This window comes from Sinohyriopsis cumingii, chromosome 3 (assembly GCF_028554795.1).
Source record: "Sinohyriopsis cumingii isolate HCF-2022 chromosome 3, ASM2855479v2, whole genome shotgun sequence".
In the NCBI taxonomy this organism is placed as follows: Eukaryota; Metazoa; Mollusca; class Bivalvia; order Unionida; family Unionidae; genus Sinohyriopsis; species Sinohyriopsis cumingii.
In genome coordinates, this window is record NC_142963.1 from 61,284,866 (window position 1) to 61,308,067 (window position 23,202).

At 34.5% G+C, this 23,202-nt stretch overlaps 1 protein-coding gene across 1 annotated transcript in view; it reads left to right on the forward strand.

Annotated features, from left to right (window-relative positions):
- LOC149802956 (bifunctional apoptosis regulator-like) overlaps positions 1-23,202 on the forward strand; it is a 59,844-nt gene that overhangs the window by 12,392 nt on the left and 24,250 nt on the right. The window contains exons 3-4 of the mRNA XM_089952469.1: positions 6,015-6,201; positions 16,453-16,609. Coding sequence (XP_089808595.1) covers positions 6,015-6,201; positions 16,453-16,609 — 344 coding nt within the window. The remainder of the gene's footprint in view (positions 1-6,014; positions 6,202-16,452; positions 16,610-23,202) is intronic.

The following is a 23,202-nucleotide window of genomic DNA, read 5'->3' on the forward strand; positions in this document are numbered from 1 at the left end:
TCGATCCTAATGATCAGTTACCTGGATGATCAATCAAAGGGAAATTGCATTAAATGTGTACCTGAACTACTTTGTTTTAGGTTCATGCATGCCAACCCCCAAGAGAGGTATAAGCATAATTATGACTAATATAGGTGGCAGAAAAGTGGAATCTGAGCATAAAAGAGCAACCTGTGTATTACATGCCATAATTACAGAAAACTGTATGACAATATATATTAGTTTTTGCTACTTACCAGGATCTGCAGTTTGCATTATTAACAGAGACTGGCTAATCCATTTGGATTAGTAGTTAGTAGGAGAGTGTAGACACAAAACAAATGTATAAATTATTTATGCCTTTCTCTAACTAGTCTATGTCAGACTTTGCAAATGGTCATGAAGTCCACAATGATGAATGGTGTATTACATTCTTCTTTCAAAATTTGTGAAGTGCTAATGATTTGTACTTTGTCAGATGCAACATGCTTTTAAGTTTAACAAAATCCCTCTCATAACATAAGTCTTATAAAAACACCATGAGTCACATCGATAAAGCCTGTTTCTCTTAATATCTGATGCCTATTTGTTCTAAATTTAGACTTGTCTGTTATGTATGTATCAAATAGAATGAATCTATGACATTTAGTTTCACATTCAAGAAGCATGTCTGTTTTCTTGGAAGTGTTTCATGTACAGTTACTTTAAATAGAAAATAAGGAAATTATAAGGTGGTCAAATGATGAATAAATATGCAGCAGCCAATAGTCCCATGATACAAGTTTCAAACTGTAGCTGTTATTCTGAGTCTTGCTTGCTCTGAACTTGAAAACCTGTTTTTTTAATAGTTTTTAAAAAAATCTACTACCTGGTTGCCTGTTTTATTACCTGGGTTATTATCAACAGGTGGGTACCTGAGTACACGAGTACCAGTTATAATCTTTAATGATGGAGTACTGTGTGCATTAGTGAGAAGAAGGAATATAATGAGGGAGTATCATATGATTTAGTGAGAAAAAGGATTTGAAGAGTACTGTGTACATTAATGGGAATAAGGACTATAATGGGGGAGTATTTTGTGATTTAATAATTAAAAGGAATAATGAAGGAGTACCATGTGCATTAGTAAGAATAAGGAATTTAATGAAGAGGTATCATTTGCATAAGTGAGAATAAGGAGCAACAAGTTGCTTCTAAAAATAATGCAGAAAATTCATTTCCAGACACCAGTGTATGAATTCTGGAAAATCCAGATTTGTGTTGTTTTGGAACTTTTCCATTTTTGTTTAATACAGGATTTTTTTTCTCCATCATGCAACAATATGCATATCTATTTCCATTTACTGATGAAAGAAACAAGAATTGAAAATTATTCTTTATGATGCAGTAAAAGACAAAATGCATCCAACAGTAAATTCTTCATACTTCTATACTGAGAAAGCACATTATATTCAAAGGCTACCTTTAGTAACAAACTGAGAGTGAGTAACAACAAATCAGACAAGGACAACATTACTCTAATTTCCATATAAATTGTTATCGATAATAACACAAATTAAAAGAAAGATATTGTTTTTCCTGCTCAAACTTTTCAACAATGCAAGCAGACATTACATGGTATAAATTGTTTTTCTTTAACCCTTGGAGAGAGCTCTTGGCTCCAAAAAATATGGGAAAATATACTTTGAGACTTCTAGGTTGTTTTGGTAGTGCATAAATAAGATTGTGACTATTGATAAATAGCAGTGTGACTTGATAAATAGCATTGTGACTCTTGATAAATAGCAATGTGACTTGATAAATTGCAATGTGACTTGATAAATAGCATTGTGACCTTGATTAATTGCATTGTTACTCTTGATAAATAGCATTATGACTCTTGATAAGTTGTATTGGGTAAATTGTGATTCTTGATAAATAGCATTGTGACTCTTGATAAATATCATGACTCTTGATTAATTTAATTGTGACTCCTGATAAATAGCATTGTGTCTCTTGTTAAACAGCATTATGACTCTTGATAAATAGCCTTGTGACTCCTGTTAAAGATCATTTTGACTTTTGCGAAATATCATTGTGACTATTGATAAATAGCATTGTGACTCTTGTTAAAGAACATTGTGACTTTTGGTAAATAGCATTGTGACTCTCGATAAATAGCATTGTAACTCTTGTTAAAGAGCATTGTGACTTTTGCCAAATAGTTTTGTGAATTTCAATAAATTGCAATGTGACTTGTTAAATAGCATTGTGACTCTTGTTAAAGAGCATTGTGACTCTTGATAAATAGCTGTAACTCCTGTTAAAGAGCATTGTGACTTTTGATAAATAGCATTGTGACTCTTGATACATAGGTGGCGCTCACCAGATAATATGTACTTTTGAGAGAGTGACGTATGTAAGGTGAAGTAGTTCGCATTTAAAACATGCACAGTGGAGAGAATGTTTGCATACCTCTATGCTACATTAATGTAATGTGGATGATATTTCTTTTGGATATTGTACTTTTGGAAATTTTACATGACTTAAGCACAATGCTAACTAAAATGACTGCTCCCTTGTGTTAAAAAATCAGTCTGAATTAGTCTAAAGTACACTATACATAGCAGCTATTAAAATAGGGAAAATGAATTTTGCCAGACTAGACAATACCAGCTTCTGAAAGTGCAATGAATGAATTACCAAATATATAAAATGTAAAAAAAGTTATTGGCTCTTTTTTATACAACTGACCTCTGAAGTTCAGGAAGTGAAAATGACCAAGTAGAGCTAGCACTTTTTTGAAAGGTGCACATTTGAAGTAAGGCCAAGCTGTATACTCTATAACCCATAGTACACCCATCAATCATACACCAAAATAAAGGGAATTAAAGGTTCTTTGCATTATACCTAAGATATACAAGGTCTTTTTTAAATAGCCAGTATAACCAGTGAGGAAAGCCGGGGACATTCTTTTTCTTTAAATTCCTAACCCTATGCAAAATTCGAAACTGTATAGCGCCACCTTAAAGAAAATAAAAAAATGTTTGCAATTATTTTTTTTTATTTTCATATAATTATGTATGATGTTCTGAATAAAATGGTACATTCATATTGCATTTAAGCATGAAAATAAGCTAATTATGATCATTTTTCTCTTGCTTACATAATTTGCCATGAGGTATGTTTGTGTGAGTAGTGACCTTAATTATGGGGAAATTAGAAGACTTAGAATATAGGAATAGAGTCAACATAAATTTAAAACTGTTGCAATAAGTGACAGAAATATATGGTGAAAATGTTTCTTTTCATATATTTGCAATGAAATAAAAATATAAATGAAGAGAAAGTGAATTCGCTTCTTCCATATTAAACAATAGGCAAATAATTTACACTTTGATCTATGACCTTTATGAAGCTGATGAGTTACCTCCCTTTTCTAATTGTAAAATTCATTGTTGATATCTCAGAAATAAATCTGGCTAGTTTCATGTTCCTGTCATTCAGCATAACATTGGTTGCTATGTTTACAAAATGTAATGTGCATTCTTAAAATAGCTCACTTTTATCATGGGGGGGGGGGTAGGCTGGACTTGTTAGAGACTCTAACACTCATAAATACTGTTCTGTGGGGAAAAAGGCAGGAGAATTATTCAAAAGGATTGTTTTGATGCTTGCGACTTAAATGTTTCAGCCATATAAACATAATTAAATCATAAAAAAATAATACCTACATCTTCTTTATGGTGGCGCTCACCAGATAATATGTATTTTTGAGAGAGTGACGTATGTAAGGTGAAGTAGTTCGCATTTAAAACATGCACAGTGGAGAGAATGTTTGCATACCTCTATGCTACATTAATGTAATGTGGATGATATTTCTTTTGGATATTGTACTTTTGGAAATTTTACATGACTTAAGCACAATGCTAACTAAAATGACTGCTCCCTTGTGTTAAAAAATCAGTCTGAATTAGTCTAAAGTACACTATACATAGCAGCTATTAAAATAGGGAAAATGAATTTTGCCAGACTAGACAATACCAGCTTCTGAAAGTGCAATGAATGAATTACCAAATATATAAAATGTAAAAAAAAGTTATCGGCTCTTTTTTATACAATTGACCTCTGAAGTTCAGGAAGTGAAAATGACCAAGTAGAGCTAGCACTTTTTTGAAAGGTGCACATTTGAAGTAAGGCCAAGCTGTATACTCTATAACCCATAGTACACCCATCAATCATACACCAAAATAAAGGGAATTAGAGGTTCTTTGCATTATACCTAAGATATACAAGGTCTTTTTTAAATAGCCAGTATAACCAGTGAGGAAAGCCGGGGACATTCTTTTTCTTTAAATTCCTAACCCTATGCAAAATTCGAAACTGTATAGCGCCACCCTAGCATTCTGACTCTTGTTAAAGAGTATTGTGACTTTTGATAAATAGCATTGTGACTTGATAAATAGCATTGTAACTCTTGTTAAAGAGCATTGTGACTTTTGACAAATAGTTTTGTGACTTTCAATAAATTGCAATGTGACTCTTGTTAAATGGCATTGTGACTCATGTTGAATAGCAATGTGACTTTTGATAAATAGCATTATGATTCTTGATAAATAGCTATGACTCTTGTTAAAGAGCATTGTGACTTTTGATGAATAGCATTGTGACTATTGATACATAGCATTCTGACTCTTGTTAAAGAGTATTGTGATTTTGGATAAATAGCATTGTGACTCTTTGTTAAAGAGCATTGTGACTTTTGACAAATAGCTTTTAACTCTTGTTAAATAGCATTGTGACTTTTGACAAATAGCTTTGTAACTCTCGTTAAATAGCATTGTGACTTTTGATAAATAGCATTGTGACTCTTTGTTAAAGAGCATTGTGACTTTTGACAAATAGCTTTTAACTCTTGTTAAATAGCATTGTGACTTTTGACAAATAGCTTTGTAACTCTCATTAAATAGCATTGTGACTTTTGATAAATAGCATTGTGGCTTTTGATAAGGAGCATTGTGACTCTTGATAAATAGCATTGTGACTCTTGATAAGATTTGAAGTGCTTAAATTCTAAGAAAAAATCTTGGCTTGTCACATTCTGGCATTTGGTTATAGTCCTTTTCTGAAAAATATGGTACCAGCTTAACTGGTGAATAAATAATTGTTACCATTTGGTGTCTTGATACTTTAATTGGATAATAAATTGGCTGGTTCATTTCATTGCAAGTGTATATGTTTATTGTAATTAGTATTAAATTATGGACCATCAGCCTTTGAAAGTTGGTTATGACACTATGATATATTCTTTAATTTGTATCAGATATGTATGCTTTAATTTTTATCAGGTATTGTCTCCCCACCACCATAAACAATCTCCCCTCCATCATAAAGAATCTCCGCTCCATCATAAACAATTTCTCCTCCAGCATAAACAATCTCCCCTCCACTATAGACATTCTCCCATCCACCATAAATAATCTCTGCTCCATCTTAAGCAATGTTCCCTCCATCATAAATAATCTCTGCTCCATCATAAGCAATGTTCCCTCCATCATAAATAATCTCTGCTCCATCATAAGCAATGTTCCCTCCATCATAAATAATCTCTGCTCCATCTTAAGCAATGTTCCCTCCATCATAAATAATCTCTGCTCCATCATAAGCAATGTTCCCTCCATCATAAATAATATCCCTTCCACTTTAATTATTTTCCCTTCCACCATGAACAGTCTCTGTTCCATGATAAACAATTTCCCCTCCATTAATAAGTTCCCCTCCACAATAAACAATCTTGAAGCCTTTAAGATATTGACTTGATAATGGTAAGAATAGGTAGAAAATTAAATCTTTTTTCTTCCCACAAATTTCACCAATTCCCATCATGTTCAATGGCTTCTTTGCTAGTATATATCGCATGTCAAATTATTAACAGCATAGACTCAGATCAACCATTACATAATGCACCAGCAGGTCTAGGTCTGTTCTAGTGGCAGTTAGTTAAACATGGTAAATCACACTAGACTGTAACATATAAGTTCTTCCATGTCTTTCAGAAACATGATAGAAAAGATGCATGGATCACAATTGCAGGACAGGTTACTGAAGATGAATACAGAAGATGGTCGAGAATCTTTATCAAATTTTACAGCTGCCATGACTAAAGAACGGAGTGAAATAACTGGGCAAGCCACTGGGCGTGGGTTCTGTAGTGGGCTGTGTTTTGCAATGGCTGTCATTGTGGTAAGGTTGAATGGAAGGCAGGCAGGCCAGAAATACACATACTGCATGTAAATCTTAATATTTTTTTCATGACATTTTTACAGCTTCAGCAGCTTGTATGGCTTATCTGAGATTCATTATGTTCATAATTATCCTATGTATACAGAAATTGTGTCTGGAGAGATTACGTCTTCTACGTCAGAAAAAGGATATCTCAAGATAGGTTTCTTTCAGAGGTCATCACGCTATATGAGAAATGAACTTGTGCAATAAAAATGTAATTTCTCAAAAGAGGTTGTCTGTCTTAAATATAAACCATTCCAGATTTTGCAGAATTAGTACAGATGTTTTAAAAAAAAATACCACATTTAGAACTATTGACAAAACTTTGGTAATCAAAATTTTATGGATTAAAAGTTTGAACAGGTTTCTTGCATGGTTAGGGACAAAAGTACTCCAGCATCAATAAGTTTAGACTGGTACACAGAATGTAGTTGTTTTTGCTATAAAATTTTGTAGTAATTACTAAACAAGAAACCAGTCAATCAGACTAATTATGCAGAAAATGGTAGCATAGATTAAAAAAAAAGGAAAGATACAGATAATTATGATGATTTAACATTTTATTGTTTTGGTAAAAAAATATTGAAGGAATTAAAGATGCTGGAATTGGAGTAATGGATTTACTATTTATTATTATTGGACCTTCGTTGTTTATGACTATGTACAGGTATATATATATATATATATATATATATATATAGGCTTTAAAAAGGATGTATTATGATTATGTGGGTTAGTTACTTTTAATAAATGTGTTATTTGTTCCCTAGATTCCACAGAATTAATGCCACAATTCTAGGTAAACATGTTCAGGGATTGGCATCTTTGTTGGACTGGTCTTTCAAATTGTGTACTAACTAGCTTCATAGTCTTCTGTGTGTAAAAGATTGTACAGTGCAGATTTGTTGCTGAAACCACAGTGATATAATTTGCAGAATTTATGGTGGAAGATGACATGGCAAGAGTTTGCTTTGTTTTCCCTTTGCATCTTTTCTTCTGCCATTAAATACTTATTTTTTATTCCTCAGTTCAGCTGACATGAGATATAAAGATAAATAATAATAATAATAAAGAAGACTTTGTATAGCGCCTAATCTTTAGAAGCACTAAGCGCTTTACAACATTAGACAACACCTATAAAATAAGAAAAAATATAATGATATGAATACAAAAAACAAACACCATGAATTTTTAGAAAACATAAAAACATGCTGAAAATATTTAAGGTAGAAAACATTGTTAGGTCTTTAAGTTTGTTCTTGCAGTCGAAGTAGGTGAGATAGTAGTAGTTTCACTGAGATGATTGAACAGTGCCAGTATAAAAAATACATTATCAAATTATGTTGCAATCTTTGTACTGATTATGATAAGCCCAACACTAGTATATATATAATAATTTATTTCAAGAAGGTTTAAATTTGTAGGATCCTCCACATGACAGTTTGAAGTAGATTTTTCAAGGGACTAGTAGGTTTTCAAAGGTACTTGTCAGTAGGATGTCTTGGTCTGTCATAGTGTGTCACTTGAAGATCAGTATATTGCAGTGCTTAAGTTGCAGGTTTCCAGTCAAATTTTACACCACCAGTCTCTCAATTTTTCTTAAAACATGTATATTTGTGAGTATTCTTCCCAGATTGGAGTAACCAGCATGTAGTATACTTGAGACCATTTCTCAAGTAATACTGGGGCAATTATATGTGGTAATCAGGTTATGAATACTGACATGTATACAGGGATCATCCTGGGCTTCGCCAATGTCGCAAATTGCGATTTTTTTTCCTTATTGGCGACAAAAATATCCCACCTGGCGATTTTTTTGGCGACATACTTTTTGGTTATTTAATTTGTACATACAATCATGGATTTGGACTGAATAAATTTAAAGCCAGAACGAAAGGAAGCCACAAACTTGACTAAGCAATGCATTGGAATCAATCTGTTACACAAACGATCCTTTGTTCTTATTGACAACCCTATCTTTACAGTGCATTGTTACGTCATAATCTGCTTATGCTGACATCTGGGCTGAGTACTACTGTATGCTGCGATACAGTCAATCATGCTACCGCACTATACCTACAACTGACCGACTTCTGAAGACGCGAATAGAACAGATACAATTAATTGTATGGCTAATCCTTCTGTTTTTTTTTTTTGTTTTTTTTATACATATACCAATACAGTAGTTTTGCTGAACCTTCATAGAAAACTGATAACCTTTGAAGTACCGACTACTGTGTATAAATACAAAGCAAATGGAAAAAATCTCAAATCACAATTACATCTGTCGCCAGTGCAGCATTTTACTCATTGATCTTTTCCTTTTGCCATCAGTCCCGTGTTACGGCTACAGAGACTTAAACTCCGCAACAAGAAATAGCAAAAAAAAAAAAAAAAAAAAAAAAAAAAACCAGTTTTGCATAATTAATAATAATTATTTATTTCTCAAAATACAGGAGTGAAAGAATCCCTAAATTGGGTGTGAATTTACGCTTATATATACGGTCCAATATTGCCAGGAGTTGACTCGTGTAAGTTTCATTCGTGGGAATGGAGATCCTATTTTTCTTGTCGAGAAAATTTATACAGCATTCAGTGATCATTCTTGGGATTTAGGAAGCAATTCCCTACAAGCTTTGTGAAGCTAGCCATAAAAAGGGGGAGGGGGCTGCTGAGAGACTACTGGTGTCACCTGCCAGCACTGAGGACTGTGAACGTGGATTCAGTAAGATGAACCTCATAAAAAGTGACATCAGAAATAAGCTCTGCATCTCATCTCTCGAGAATTTAATGAGAATCAGCATGTACAGATGTGAAAAATTAGACTTTGAAACTGCATTCAACAAGTGGGCAGCCCTAAAATGGCGACGGATCTTCATGTAACACTTTGTAACATTTTGTTAATGCTTGTTGTAATTAAAGTAGTAACTAATCCATCTTTTGTAATTTTCATTGCCTGTTACATTAATAGACTAAATGAACACTTGGAAAAATGTACACTACTTTTTTTGGCGACACTTTTTGAAAATTGGCGACAAAATATTGAGGTTGGCGATTTTTTTGGCGACAGCTTTTTAAAAGCCAGGACCATCCCTGTGTATACATAACAAGCTGGTAATTAATTACTTTAATGTTGTAATATAGAATCATTTATTGTCTATGTCGAAACCAATTTTGTATTGTTCGATTAGTAAAATTTTGATGCAATGATTATATTTCAAGTTATAGCAAAACTTATTATCATCTTTGAGGATATCTCTAAGTGGTAAATCATGAATTCTCTGTAATTTGTTTCTCCACAGTGTTTCATATCATTGAAACAAAACTCTTTATTTTACAAAGTATTAATTTTGCTTGGTTGACTTTCAGTCTTTGATCACAGCTATGATTGAGTAGGTTAATTTAAGGAAGTTTAGTTATATTACATACACAATAACATGAATAACAGTGTTCAATTGATCAATTAAAACGAGTTCAGCTGACATATGACTGGTGCCTCAAGATTTAAGGATCTGGGATTTGCATGCCATTTAACTTTTCATCTATTCCACCTCCTTTATTTGATAAAATAAAATGCAGTTGACATGATAATACATAGGAAGTAATCTTTTAATTCAGTGCAACAGTAAAACAAATACCAGCAAGTCAGATATCAAAACAGTCAGCACATAATCTGGTTTTCAGAGAAATGCTTGTGGACAGAGGTTTTGTGGTATAGTGACACAATTTACATTTAAAAACAAGAAGACATATTGCATTTATGATGGTTAAACTTAAAAAGAACTAAGAGATAGAACTAAAACACAAATTTTAACTTCATAATTTTTTAAAATTTAATTGGTATTTATTTTTTAAATTGGTATTTATGTCTTAAAGTATTGTCTCCGCTAGGCATGACATTTTCATTGATCAAAATTGCATTAAATGTTATTTACAGTGTACTAAGAATGTTGTTTGGGAAGAAGATGTAACAAATTATATGCCTTATTATTAAAAGTTGATAATTTCATAATATCGATGAAATTTCCAGGTCCTGTCTACTGTTTTTTAATGATAAAACGAGTCATATATCGAAGTTTCAGTTAGCAATTTTGATCATGATTTTCTTTAAGTTCAACAAATCGGAATATATATATTGGTATTTTCTGATATAAAAATGGGATCCAAGTTGTCACAAGTTATTATATATAATTCTCACACAATCTTTGTCACAGTCAATATAAAATATAGCTTCACAAAGAAAAGGAAATGTAGGTACACAAAAAGATATCAGCAGAAAATTGTATACAGTTTAGTAGTGATCAATATTCAGATTTCTGCAGTGCAGTTGTAATTTAATCATACAGGGAAGAAATTTCCACACGTAGTCTGGTCAATAAAATTGTATTAGCTTGACTGTCAGCAGATTTTGCTTTGTCAAATTGTTTACATGACCAAAGAATAAAATTATTTATAAGCTGGTTTTTGCTGTACAAAAAATCATTCATACAGTAGAAATCCACAATGAAACCACTGTTGGTAGGTGTTATGGTCTACATCCAGGGTGACTGCAGTTTGAGGGAGTCTCCATGCATTATCATGGAATTAATAATTGTATTTTCAGAATATTATTAATAGCTACTTAGTTTTACTCCAGCTGTATTTGTTATGCAGAATCTTTCACACTTGTATCAAGGTAAAAATATTAAATTCATGGGGTTAGATGCCATTGGTTTATCTTGGCTTCCAAAATTTAAAATGCCAGTTACGATACTCAAAGTCCTGGTATTATTTGTCATAGTTAGTACTTCCATATTGCATGATATCATTTCTAGAGGTTACACTAAGTATTATATGTGATAGTTAATACTTCCATATTGTGTTATATCTTGTCCAGAGGTAACTCTAGGTATTACCATATTTACCTTATGTTTTCGGACACCGTTTGTTTTCGGACACCTTTTTTTTTGGGAAATATAATATTTAAATGCTTTGTAAGTTTTCGGACATTGCTCTGCTATAACTTTTTCTACAATTCATGTTTTCTCACACAATCTAGGAAGATCTTCTGCTTTGTTTTATTGGCTGTCTTGATTTGTCCGATGCTGCTTTCATTAGACGATATTAATGCAATCGTAGCATCCCTGATGTATTCCGTCCAGCTGCGACGGAGGTAGCTCTTGACAGGTTTATTGATGCTCACATCAAGAGGTTGCAATTTGGATATGCAGCCTCCTGGTATTATTGCTGGAACAACATTTCCGCGCCACAACTGTTTCTTCATGTCAACAGTAATGTGAGCCCGGAACGAGTCCATAACTAATAGTGATCACTCTCTTCTAGTGAATGGCAAATAAATTTCTTCAATCCATCACAGCATTAGTGTTTCGTCCATCCATGCTTTCTCTTGAACTGCAATAATCCACCCTTTTGGTGCCTTCAGATCTAGCTGTCTCTTTCCCTTGAAAATAATCATTGGGGGTAATACGTTGCCAGAACCTGCAACAGCTAAAACGACAGTAATGTGTCTCTTCTCCGCGCCAGTTGTATGAATCAGAATGCTTTTCTTTCCTTCTTTGTCCACCGTTTTCCCTGGCACAAGATCAAAGTACATCGGTGTCTCGTCCATGTTAATAATAAACTTATTGTCAAACTAGTCCTCCATCACAAACTTGTGGAACGAAGCAATCTTTTCTTCCAAATCCTTGGGTAAACGTTGGGCAAGAGAGGTCCTGCTTCTGAGCACAAAGTCATGTCTTTTCATGAAACTCTCTCCCTATGAACGACTGGCATGGAATTTGCTCTCCGGAAATTCTGTTGAGACAAGCTCCTTGGCATGTATTCATATTCCCTCAACACTGGCTGGAATTTGTAAGTCACGCTAAGTGAGCACCTACTGAGCTATCTTATCATCCATAGCTTGTCCATATGAAATGGGTCGTCCACACTTAGGCAAATGTCCGTTCAAGTTCAGATCGGCAGAAAAGTCAATTTTCATTTAGGTACTCACCGTGCATTTCGGAATCTTGAATTTTTCTGCTGTATTTCTAATTCCCAGACATTCTGCATTGTTAACAATATCCTGCTTTTGCTTTAATGTATAATATTTATAGTGACCACGTACAGAACCAGGTGGAGCACTCTCGGGTTCAAGATAATCAGTTTCGTCATCTAGAGCAGCTTTCTTCGTAGGCGGTTCTTTTTGTGATGCATCCTCAGAATCATTAATTCAAGGTCGCTTCTGTGGACGGTCTACTGGCCTCTTTGGAGACGATTTCGACAAGGGAGAGTGCCTCCACGAACTAGGCAGTGCCTCCTCGCTTGTTGCATAATGTATGAGAAACTTATCCATCAAGATTATTACAGTACTAACAATATTATGTTTCACTACGACAGTATATAAACTTTTGATTGTGGTGGGTATTTTATTTGTAGTTTATATTTTAATAGCTTGATTGGCTAACAAAAATATGATTGGTTGTCAGTGTAGACATTGTTATACACGAAACCACTTCAAACAGGTGTGACAGTTATGGCTTTGATTAGAAACCATGACCCCTGCTTTTTATCATTAAACAATACATCGGAGAGTCGGTACGGATTAGTAAAATTCATTGGCATTGTGCAACAAAACAAACCCCTTATCCCTGAGGCATTATATACCAAGGTTTATTGTTGTTGTTGTTGTTGTGGGGTTTAACGCCATTTTTCAGCACGATAGGCTATACATGGCGGCCAGTATTAATGGTGGAGGAAGAACCCGGAAAACCTCGGAAAGAACCACCGACCCACGAGAAGCTACTGGCAAGCTTTCTCACATGCCCACATTGGCTGAATCTTAGACTCGAACCGCCGCAGACAGAGGTGAGATGGCAGTGATCCGTAACGAAGAGCGCTTTAGACCACTCGGCCACTCGGGGCCCCCACCAAGGTTTAAACATAGTTATTGTTCTACAGTCGGTAAACCTCTTTGTAGATGATAAATATTGATTGTGGGTGCTAAATGTTCGGTACATCGTGTGCTCTTTTAATGAAATCCAGATGGCTGCATTTTATTTCCGAACACACCTGTCAAAGAAATCCCACAAGTTTTATTATTAACAATTATCACCTAGACACCTTGAAATCTCCGATATACTGTTACATCAAAACAATCTTTGAGCAGTCAGTTGTTTAGAGTCAGCAAGCTCTACTCATTTTGAAGCTACCCGTGGCTAGGTGGGGAGAAAAAAAATAGAGAACCACAACAAATAGATCACCTTTATTTTTTTAAAAAATACCAACATATTAATCACGCAGACTCGTATATTGCAACTTGCTTGTTATTTTTACCCTTCCTATGCGTGCATACAACACTCAACCCATATGGAGCCTCTCACCCTTGGTGCTCTAAGATTAGCCATCATACATGTACTGCTATTTCTACTCTCGATACTAAAATGTTTCTGTCATAAATATCTTAAAAATTATAATTCCAAAATCTTTTTATTTAGTTTGCATTAATACTTAATTACACAGAAATTAAGCTTGCGCGCATTGGTAATGTAGATTTTAATGATCACTGATTAGCAGAGAGTTAAACTGTGGATTGCAAGATTAATAATATGGCGGTTCTTTTGGAAAATATGCACACAATTCTGGCTCTAATACATGTATGGCTGTGTTTTCTGGTGGATGGACATGTATCACATAGACAAAATAGGCAAGTAATGCCTGTTTTTCATTCATTATCCTTTCCGTGGTGCTTGACAAAATACTTGTTTTACTTCATGGCAGCACATCGTCATTTGAGGCATCGGTAACTTCGTTACAGACATGGGGGGAGGGAATAAATCTGTCTTCAACTGTATGTTTTCGGACACCTAATTAAAGAATTTGATATGTATTTGGACAACAACAAAATTAATTATTTGTTGCAGTCTGAAAACATACGGTAAATACGGTATATGTGATAGTTAATAATTCCATATTGTGTAATTTCTTGACCAGTGGTTACACTACCCTTGGTAGGTTTTATATGTGATAGTTAATACTTTCATGTTGTGTAAAATCATGTCCAGAAGTTATACTAGGTCATTTCTTGTCCAGAGGTTACACTAGGTATTATGGGGGCACTAACTAGTTATTATGTACTTTTGAGAGAGTGACATATGTAAGGTGAAGTTGTTCGCATTTAAAACATGCACAATGGAGAGAATGTTGGCATACCTCTATGCTACATTAATATAATGTGGATGATATTTCTTTGGATATTGTTGTTTTGGAAATTGTACATGATTTAAGCACACTCCTAACTAAAATATCTGCTCCCTTGTGCTAAAAAATCCGCCTGAATTAGTTTAAAGTACACTATCCATAGCAGCTATTAAAATAGGGAAAATTTGTTTTGCCAGACTAGACAATACCAGCTTCTGAAAGTGCAATGAATGAATTACCAAATATATGAAATGAAAAAAAAAAATTATCAGCTCTTTTTTTATACAATTTACCTCAGAAGTTCAGTAAGTGAAAATGACCAAGTCGAGCTAGCAATTTTTTGAAAGGTGCACATCTGGAGTAAGGCCAAGCTGTATACTCGTAAACCCATATTACACCCATCAATCATATATCAAAATAAAGGGAAATAAAGGTTCTTCGAATTATACCTAAGATATACAAGGTCTTTTTTAAATAGGCTGTATAACCAGTGAGGAAAGCTGGGGAAATTCTTTTTCTTTCAAATTCTAACCCATGCAAAATACGAAACTGTACAGCGCCACCTATATGTGATGTTAATACTTCCATGTTGTGTAATTTCTTGTCCAGAGGTTACACTACCCTGAGTAGGTTTTATATGTGATAGTTAATACTTCCATGTTGCATAATTTCTTGTCCAGAGGTTACACTAGGTATTATATTTGATAGTTAATACTTCCATATGGCATAATTTCTTGTCCAGAGGTTACACAACCCCCGAGTAGGTTTTATATGTGATAGTTAATACTTCCATATTGTGTAAAATGATGTCCAGAGGATACACCAATTATTATTTGTAATGGTTAATACTTTCAATATGCAGTTAGAGTCATACAACTTTAAATTTTCTTGCAGTATTTTTTTAGTATAAAACCTTAATCAAATGTTGTCATGTTATGTAAATATCATGTTTTGTTTATGAAACTTTTATGTGAAATTGATGACATTTTAAACTTTTATAGAAAGATTGAGATGTTTTGCTTGCTACAGCTTGCAAAGCCTAGAAATTATCAACTCATTTCATAAATTTTATATGTGATGAACAATCATTTAAGTGATATAATGTTCACCCAGAGTAAAGCCAGATTTGACGAATGTGCTGGGAAGTCAGAGTCTGTAGTGTCTAATTTATACATGATTTTATGTTGACAGTGTTGACTTTGATCTTCCACTATCTCATTCAACTGTAGATCCAGGCCTGAAAATTGAGAAGCTGATGAGCATGAGTTTAGCTTGAGATTTTGTGTCAGCCAATCACATATGATGCCACTTTTGAAAGGTTGTTTCTGATTGGCTGATACTGGAAACTCTGTCTCAGATTTGAGCTTAAGAGTTTTATGATTTGCATACTAGGTCATGTATTGAGTGCACACGCTAACTCCAAGTTGTTGTTGTCAGAACTGATATTTTGTGGACTTGTTACAAAATAACTTTAAATTTTAACCAGATGTCTGTAATCTATCTGTATTGCTACTTTGTAATTTCTTTTATATCAATTAGTTTTTTATTGTAAGCATTACAAATTAGAGCTTAAGTTTGCACTCAGGTTGAGGAGTTTTGTCATTATGGGCCAGGCCAGGTAAAAATATAGATTTGCCTTGTGTGCATCCAGTTCATCTACTTTAATGAAAAAACAAGTAATTAGTCGAAGTAGCTCAGTTTGTTGTGAGTTCTGTCCATGCCCAGACCAGTCCAGTTTGTTGTGAGTTCTGTCCATGCCCAGGCCAGGCCAGTTTGTTGTGAATTCTGTCCATGCCCAGACCAGGCCAGTTTGTTGTGAGTTCTGTCCTTGCCCAGGCCAGGCCAGTTTGTTGTGAGTTCTCTCCATGCCCATACCAGACCAGTTCAGATGCCTCACTGTGTCCTTACTTGACTTCCATTTCTTTAGCATGTTATAGTCAGTAATGTCTTAAAATGCTACTAAAATCAACCAATAATCCAGTCAATCACTAAGCAAGAAGTTGTCCAAAATTTTATTTATCTGTCTTATTTCAGATTGTTTATCTCTCCTGGTACTGGAGAAGCTCAGATAAAGAGCTTTTGATTTACAAGCCTGTCACACAGTGGGATGAGAAGGATGTCATAGACTGGATGGTCACTCTTGGGTCCTGGACAGACCAGTATCAAGATATCGTCAAGGAGAAAAGCTTAGGTAAGAATTTTTATCTTGTAAACAATGTACACTGTAATCCCACATGTATAAAGCACCTTCTTAAGAAGGGTGGTTCATTGATAATATGCCAGTAAGTTTGTATTATAAAATAAAATTGAGTACACAGTCGTGCCATAACAAAGTTTCCATAATGGCCAAGGTTTGTTCTTTACTAAAAATTATAACATTAAATCAAGCTTGACTCACAACAGGCATTCAGTATTTATTTGCCCCTTTCCTTCTCAAAATTCATTATCTTTTAAGACTGCTGTCATAAAGGTTCTTATTGTTTTTTTAATGGGAGGTTATACCAGATTTCCTGAACTGCGTCTGTTAGAATGTCCATGGAATGATTATCACTTTCCTCTCATAAAGTGTTCCGTACTTCTCTGGTGATTACATTCAAGTTTAGAAATTGTGGGCGCCATTTCAAAATTGGGATTTGATTTTTCATGTCCTGTCAGAAACATGGTTGGAGTCATCTCATCTTGAAAAATCTACTGACTTTTAGGGAAGTTCTTTGCAACAATTAGCAATAGGCAGTTCATTCAAATGTTAATAAATATATTTTTCAGAATGTAATATTCCCTCAGCATGAGTTATTCCTAAGATTACTTTTAGGTTATGTTGTTGTGGGTTTAACACCTTATGGTGGTCAGTATATTTGGTGGAGGGAGAACCCAGAAAACTTGGGAAGAACTGCCAGCCCACAGGAAGCTATGGGCAAGCTTTCTCACATGCCCATAATGGCCAAGCTGAAATCTGACCCCACATTGGACCAAGGTGGGATGTATGCATGATCTGTAAAGGCTAGCACCTTAGAGCATTTGGCCACTCTGTGCCCTTGTAGGTTATACAATACATCACAGAGAGCCCAACAGTCTTTTCTCTTTCAGCATATATGCTTAGACACTCTCCTTCAAGCAAAGATGGGGGGCCTTGAGTGGCCGAGTGGTCTAAAGCGGTCTCCTTTATGGATCACTGCCATCTCACCTCTGTCTGCGTTGGTTCGAGTCTCAGATTCAGCCAATGTGGGTATGTGAGAAAGCTTGCCAGTAGCTTCTCGTGGGTCGGTGGTTCTTTCCGGGGTTTTTCCGGGTTCTTCCTCCACCATTAATTCTGGCTGCCATGTATAGCCTATCATGTGCTGAAAAATGGCGTTAAACCCCACAACAACAAAAAAATCAACCAAATATGTTTATATTTTTCCTTTACATATTTTAGTTTTGTAATTTAATATTACCTTGTTTCATTGATTTATAACATTCCAGTGTATTTTTTCTCAACAAAACCATTGTCATTTTTGTCCAGTTTACAGTGTGGATCATTTGGTCTTAGCAGTAAGTTGTCTTCTAAATCTTGACCATGCCATATTTTTTCCACTGTTCTGGAAGAAATGTATTTTGGTGAATCTGTCTTAAAATGTGTTTTCAGGACACCAAGTGTCTGCCTCCTTTTTTTTCTTTACAATGCAAATCAGCAGACAATCTGTTCCATTGTCCATTTTTTTCATACACCCAACCTGTTCATGTCTTGTTTTATACAAAACCTTTTTCCTCATATTAGTGCAATTTTTTTTTCAGATGGTTCAGCAACTTAATGTCATCATACTTATTTTGTGGGTACTGAAAATATTGATGTAGATAGTTCTCGAATGACATCATCAGCTGCCACATTTGTGGTATGCTGGCAGATTTACCATTGACTTTATGTGGTGTTTAGAAATTGAAATAAATTCATTGACTCTCAAGATACTGTTACAAAAAAATACACACATAAACAGAATGCAAATCAGGCTTTCTATTAGTATCTATATTTTTAATTTATAAGTTGATTCTACTTCAGTGTGTCTTGTTCAAAATTGTCATTTTTGGTGGTCCCATGTTTTAAAAACTGCTAGGTCGCCCATCGTTAAGGTAAAATGGGCAGAATATCATCTGCTAGTGGCCTTACATGGAAGCATCTTTACTTTTAAAATAGATTATTTTTGGTCAGTGGTCAAGTCTTTGTCTCACATGGTCATGTTTACTAGAAGGCAGAATGTAGGTTAATAAGTACTGTAGCCTTTGGGTAAGTGGTTCAAATGACATTAAACATCCTCCATAGCTGTTATCCATCTTCTCCAGGTCCATTTTTTTTTCAGAACTGTACAGCTAAATATTGCGAGGCAGATGTTTCTGCATTCAATAATGCTTGCCATTTTGGGAGCTGAATTATTTCATGATTATGTACTTTCTTTTGGAAAGTGTTTTTATTGCAGGGGTGATCAGCTGGAAGGGTTTTGTAGGCTGAGTTATTCATATCTTGATAAGTTATTTCTTTCTAGCATGTGCCACTTTTACAGTGGTGTTATTACTGTTAAGTTTTTTTTCTCCATTTAGATCCATTTCTTTCAAATTGTTGTATAGATAGTTTCTTCACTTTAAAAAGTACCAGTAAAAACAAAAAAAATGGGTCACATCAGCTTCACACACCAGTCATAAAATTGGGTTCCTGCACATAGCTCTATGATAACATTTGTCTTGTAAAGTAATTTAATTTGACACGGGAATTCATTTGTTAGTTCCACTGGTCAAGGACCAGTAGAATTATGATATGGCCAGTTGTCCATTGTCAGCGATTGTCTGTCCATTAGCACAAGTTGGTAATTGCTGCTTCTCTTAAACTTCCAAGATTATTGTGATGAAACTTCACACACACATTCCTCCCAAGGTCTAGCTGGTCCCAAATAAAAATAGTACTACTCAGAAATCCAGTATGTCTACCATATTGACTGTCTTGAAAATCCTGTTGTCATTACACCTTCTAATGGATTTTCATATTGAGTTTTCAGTGAAAGACCTCTTGTGATGTTTAGTTTACACTAAATAAAATGATGATGTTGGCACTAAATAAAATGATGCTGATCTTAAATCTGTTATAGTCATGTTTTCTAAACAGAAAGTCATGTCAACATAGGTTTTCACCTGAATACTTCTTATGGAAGAGTACCACAAAATGCTGGCAAATGTGGATTCTGTCAGTGGTTCTAAGGGAGCCATAGTAGGACAGTTGGTTGAATGTCAGATACATAATGCAGGGATCATGTGTTTGATATTTGCACAAACCAGCCCAGGTTGGCAGCCTCAATATTGTTCTGGGCAAAGGATCTTGGCTTCCCATTTCCTTGGCACTTCCTAGCTAGTAATTTGTTAAAAAGGGCATTACAGCCAACAAATCAAACCTAAATAAGCATGGTGTCAATATGATCTCAGTACGGCAGCCATAGTGGCCATCTGGAAATCTTGTTACAAGTACTCAGCTTGGATGGATGGTCATATCAAGATGGAGGTTAATCCCCAAAAATTGATTAAGATGTCTAGTTGGTCTTAATGGATAATGGTGACAGTCTGACATTCAGCATGGCAGATTCATTGAAAATCTTGTTATTGATTGTCCTTCTAAATGGAAAGTCATAGTGATATGGAATTTTCACCAGAAGACTTCTTATGGTGTCTAGTTGGTCCTAAATGAAAATGTTGCCAATCCGAAATCCAGGATGGCCACCAGGGTGACCATCTTGAAAATCATATCACTATTCCTCCTTAATGGATGGTCATATCAACATTGAATTTTCATCAAAATACTTTTATGGCATCAAGAAGGACCTAAATGAAAATGGTGCTTATCTTAAATGCAATCTGACCATCTTGAAAAGCTTGTTATGACTGTTCCTTCTGAATGGATAGTCATATTGTCATAGGTGTTCCACCATCTTTAAAATCTTGTTGTAGCTCAAGAATATCAGAACATGTTTTATTGTTCATGGCTCAGGAAGAGGAAGTGTACTTATCTTGGATTCTTGTAAATTCTTTTTAGACAGTAGAACATCAGTCCCCTTGAGTGACTCTTGTTAGGAGTTGTTTTTATGAGCTAAAAAATATACAGATGTAGGCAAACAATGTTTAATGCAGTTCTTACATTTAAAACATCTTGCAGATTTCATAGCCTTATTTCTACTGGAGTAGGAACAGATTAAATTTATTTTGGGGTTATCTTCTGTTCAAACTTAGGCAGTCAGTTAGCTCCAATCATTATTTGAGCCTTTCTAAGCACTTATTATTTTCTTTTCTTAATATCAAGCTAATATTTTCACTTGAATGTGTTACAAAATAAGGAATACATTATTGTTATTTACCATCCTTTAGGTTAAAGTTCTTTGTTAAATCTTTCAGAATAGACAGTAAAAACAAATATTTGAGTGCACCCCCAGGTCTTCAAGTGGTTAAGGCACTCTCCTTTACTGATCACTGCCATTTAACCAGTGTCAATCTGAATCTGAATCTCTGGCTCAGCCAGTGTGGGTATCTGAGAAAGCTTGCTAGTAGCTTCCCTTTGGTCAATGATTCTTTCTATGGTTTTCCAAGGTTCATCCTCCACCAGTTACACTGGCCAACATTTATAGCCCATCATGTGCTGAAAATTTGAATTAAAACCCAGAAAAGGCGAAGATTAGAGTAAATAGTGTGAATTACATGTAACAAAGATATCATAAGGTAAAGTTTTCTCCGGCTGGTATTTTACCTCCCATGGGTAGGTACTATAACAAGCATCTTTTTTTGCCCACAGAATTTTCAAAATTATGTTTGATATGAAAATACTATGGCAAAATATTGATCAGCATTTGAAAAGCATATAATTGCAATTGATGTTGAAAAATTTTAAATGTGATATCATACACACATACTCATGACACATGACATTTTGCTTGGCTACAAAATAGCCATTTTTCTTTTTATTGGAGCTTTGGACTACATGTGACAATACAGAATATAAATTTAATGTATGCATGAATAACTTCTTTCTAGAATATCATTTTGGTTCTCATATGAACCATATAGAAACCAAGAAATTTAAGTCCGTTAGTGTTAATTAGTACCTTGCATCTCTGTAACATTCAGTTATTAATTACATCTCAACTGGTGATTCTGTTACAATTAACATCAGCTGATTTTGACATAAAATAGAGATATTCTTATGACCATTGTCATAGATGATGAATTTGTTATAGACAAGAATTTTTCATAACATGGAGACAATAGTTGTTGCATTTGTTCATGATTACATGAATGTCATCAAAGTTTAAATTTGTATTGATAATTTTCTGTAGGACCAAATTATAGCCTCAAGTGATCTTAAGCATTTAGCTTTTGAAAATTCTTTAGTCTCATTCTTATATAATAAGATATGTTCAGGGTCTATGCTCGGTAAAATGTATATGGTTTCTATGTTCATTGGTGTTTACATTGTTGATAGTAGAATCTATATATGACTTTGTTTTTGGATCCTGTTACAAAACTGCTGGAAGGATTATATGAGCAAACTTGATTTTGTTAAAAAAAATATTGAGTTACATCTGTCTTGATATATTTAAAAACTGCATTATTTGCTTTATCCATTCATGGAAGACAAACATGCTTCAGTAATAAATGTCAAATTAGTCATCTGCATTCTTTCGAGTTTATAAATTGGTTATCCGGTATCATGAAAATAGAGTATTCTATCAGTGAAACTAATTGTACATCAAGAAATAGATGAAAAAAGTTACTTTTGCTGTATTATAGTTGTACATTTACTATGGGTACGGAAAGAAAGAGATATAGCATAGTTATTAATAACATTCATTATATATACAGTGTAACCTCACTGTAAAACAATGGTTTGTGTCAGTTGAACTTGACCGTATTATGTACCGAACTGTAATATAACCATCCAAGTTGGGGTTAGCTTAAATAAATGATGCATTTACCAAAAAAATGGATGGGAGGAAAGGAGGAGGAATAAAAGTGGGCAAAAAAATATGTGCTTTTGATTAAATGAAGACAACTGCTCCGGTGGCCTAGTGGTTAGAGCATCTGTCTCAGAAGCGGGAGGTCGTGAGTTCGAATCCTGGCCGAGTTATACCAAAGATTTGCTCAGCATTAAGAGGTTAGTGTTAGGACCAGTCGGCCTGGTGTCAGGATAATGTGACGGTGGGACATCATGCTACATGTCTTTGGTATGATGCCCCAGTTAGGCATCACTATAAACTGCCACACTGCAGACATCATAGCAATATGACTGAAAAATTGTTAAAAGCTACGATAAAAATCCTAATCATATACAAACTCACATACAAAACTAGTCTGAAATATACTTATATATTGACAGCTTAAATTTGTGTAGTACAATCCATCATGCATTAAGTACTGTGCATGTATATGGAAAATCCATGAATTTGAGTATAGGTCACATGATCCAAAATTCATGTATCAGTCACATCCCATTAGAAAACCAAAATAACATAAAAAAAATGCCTCATTTGATCTATATCCCACTGACAACAGACATGTTTCACTAAACTTCACAACGATATTGTCACCAGTAACACAAGGCTTTAGTTGTTTACATGCTACATGTACTTAAATTGGCCTGGAATTTGGTCAGCTGGAGACAGCTATCATCTTGCTGTGGCTACCCAGGGAATGAGGCTAACCACAGTGAAATGAAAACATCTGAACTAATTAAAAAGTTTAACAAACATCTTTGTGAAATCCCCCACCTTCAGTTAACTT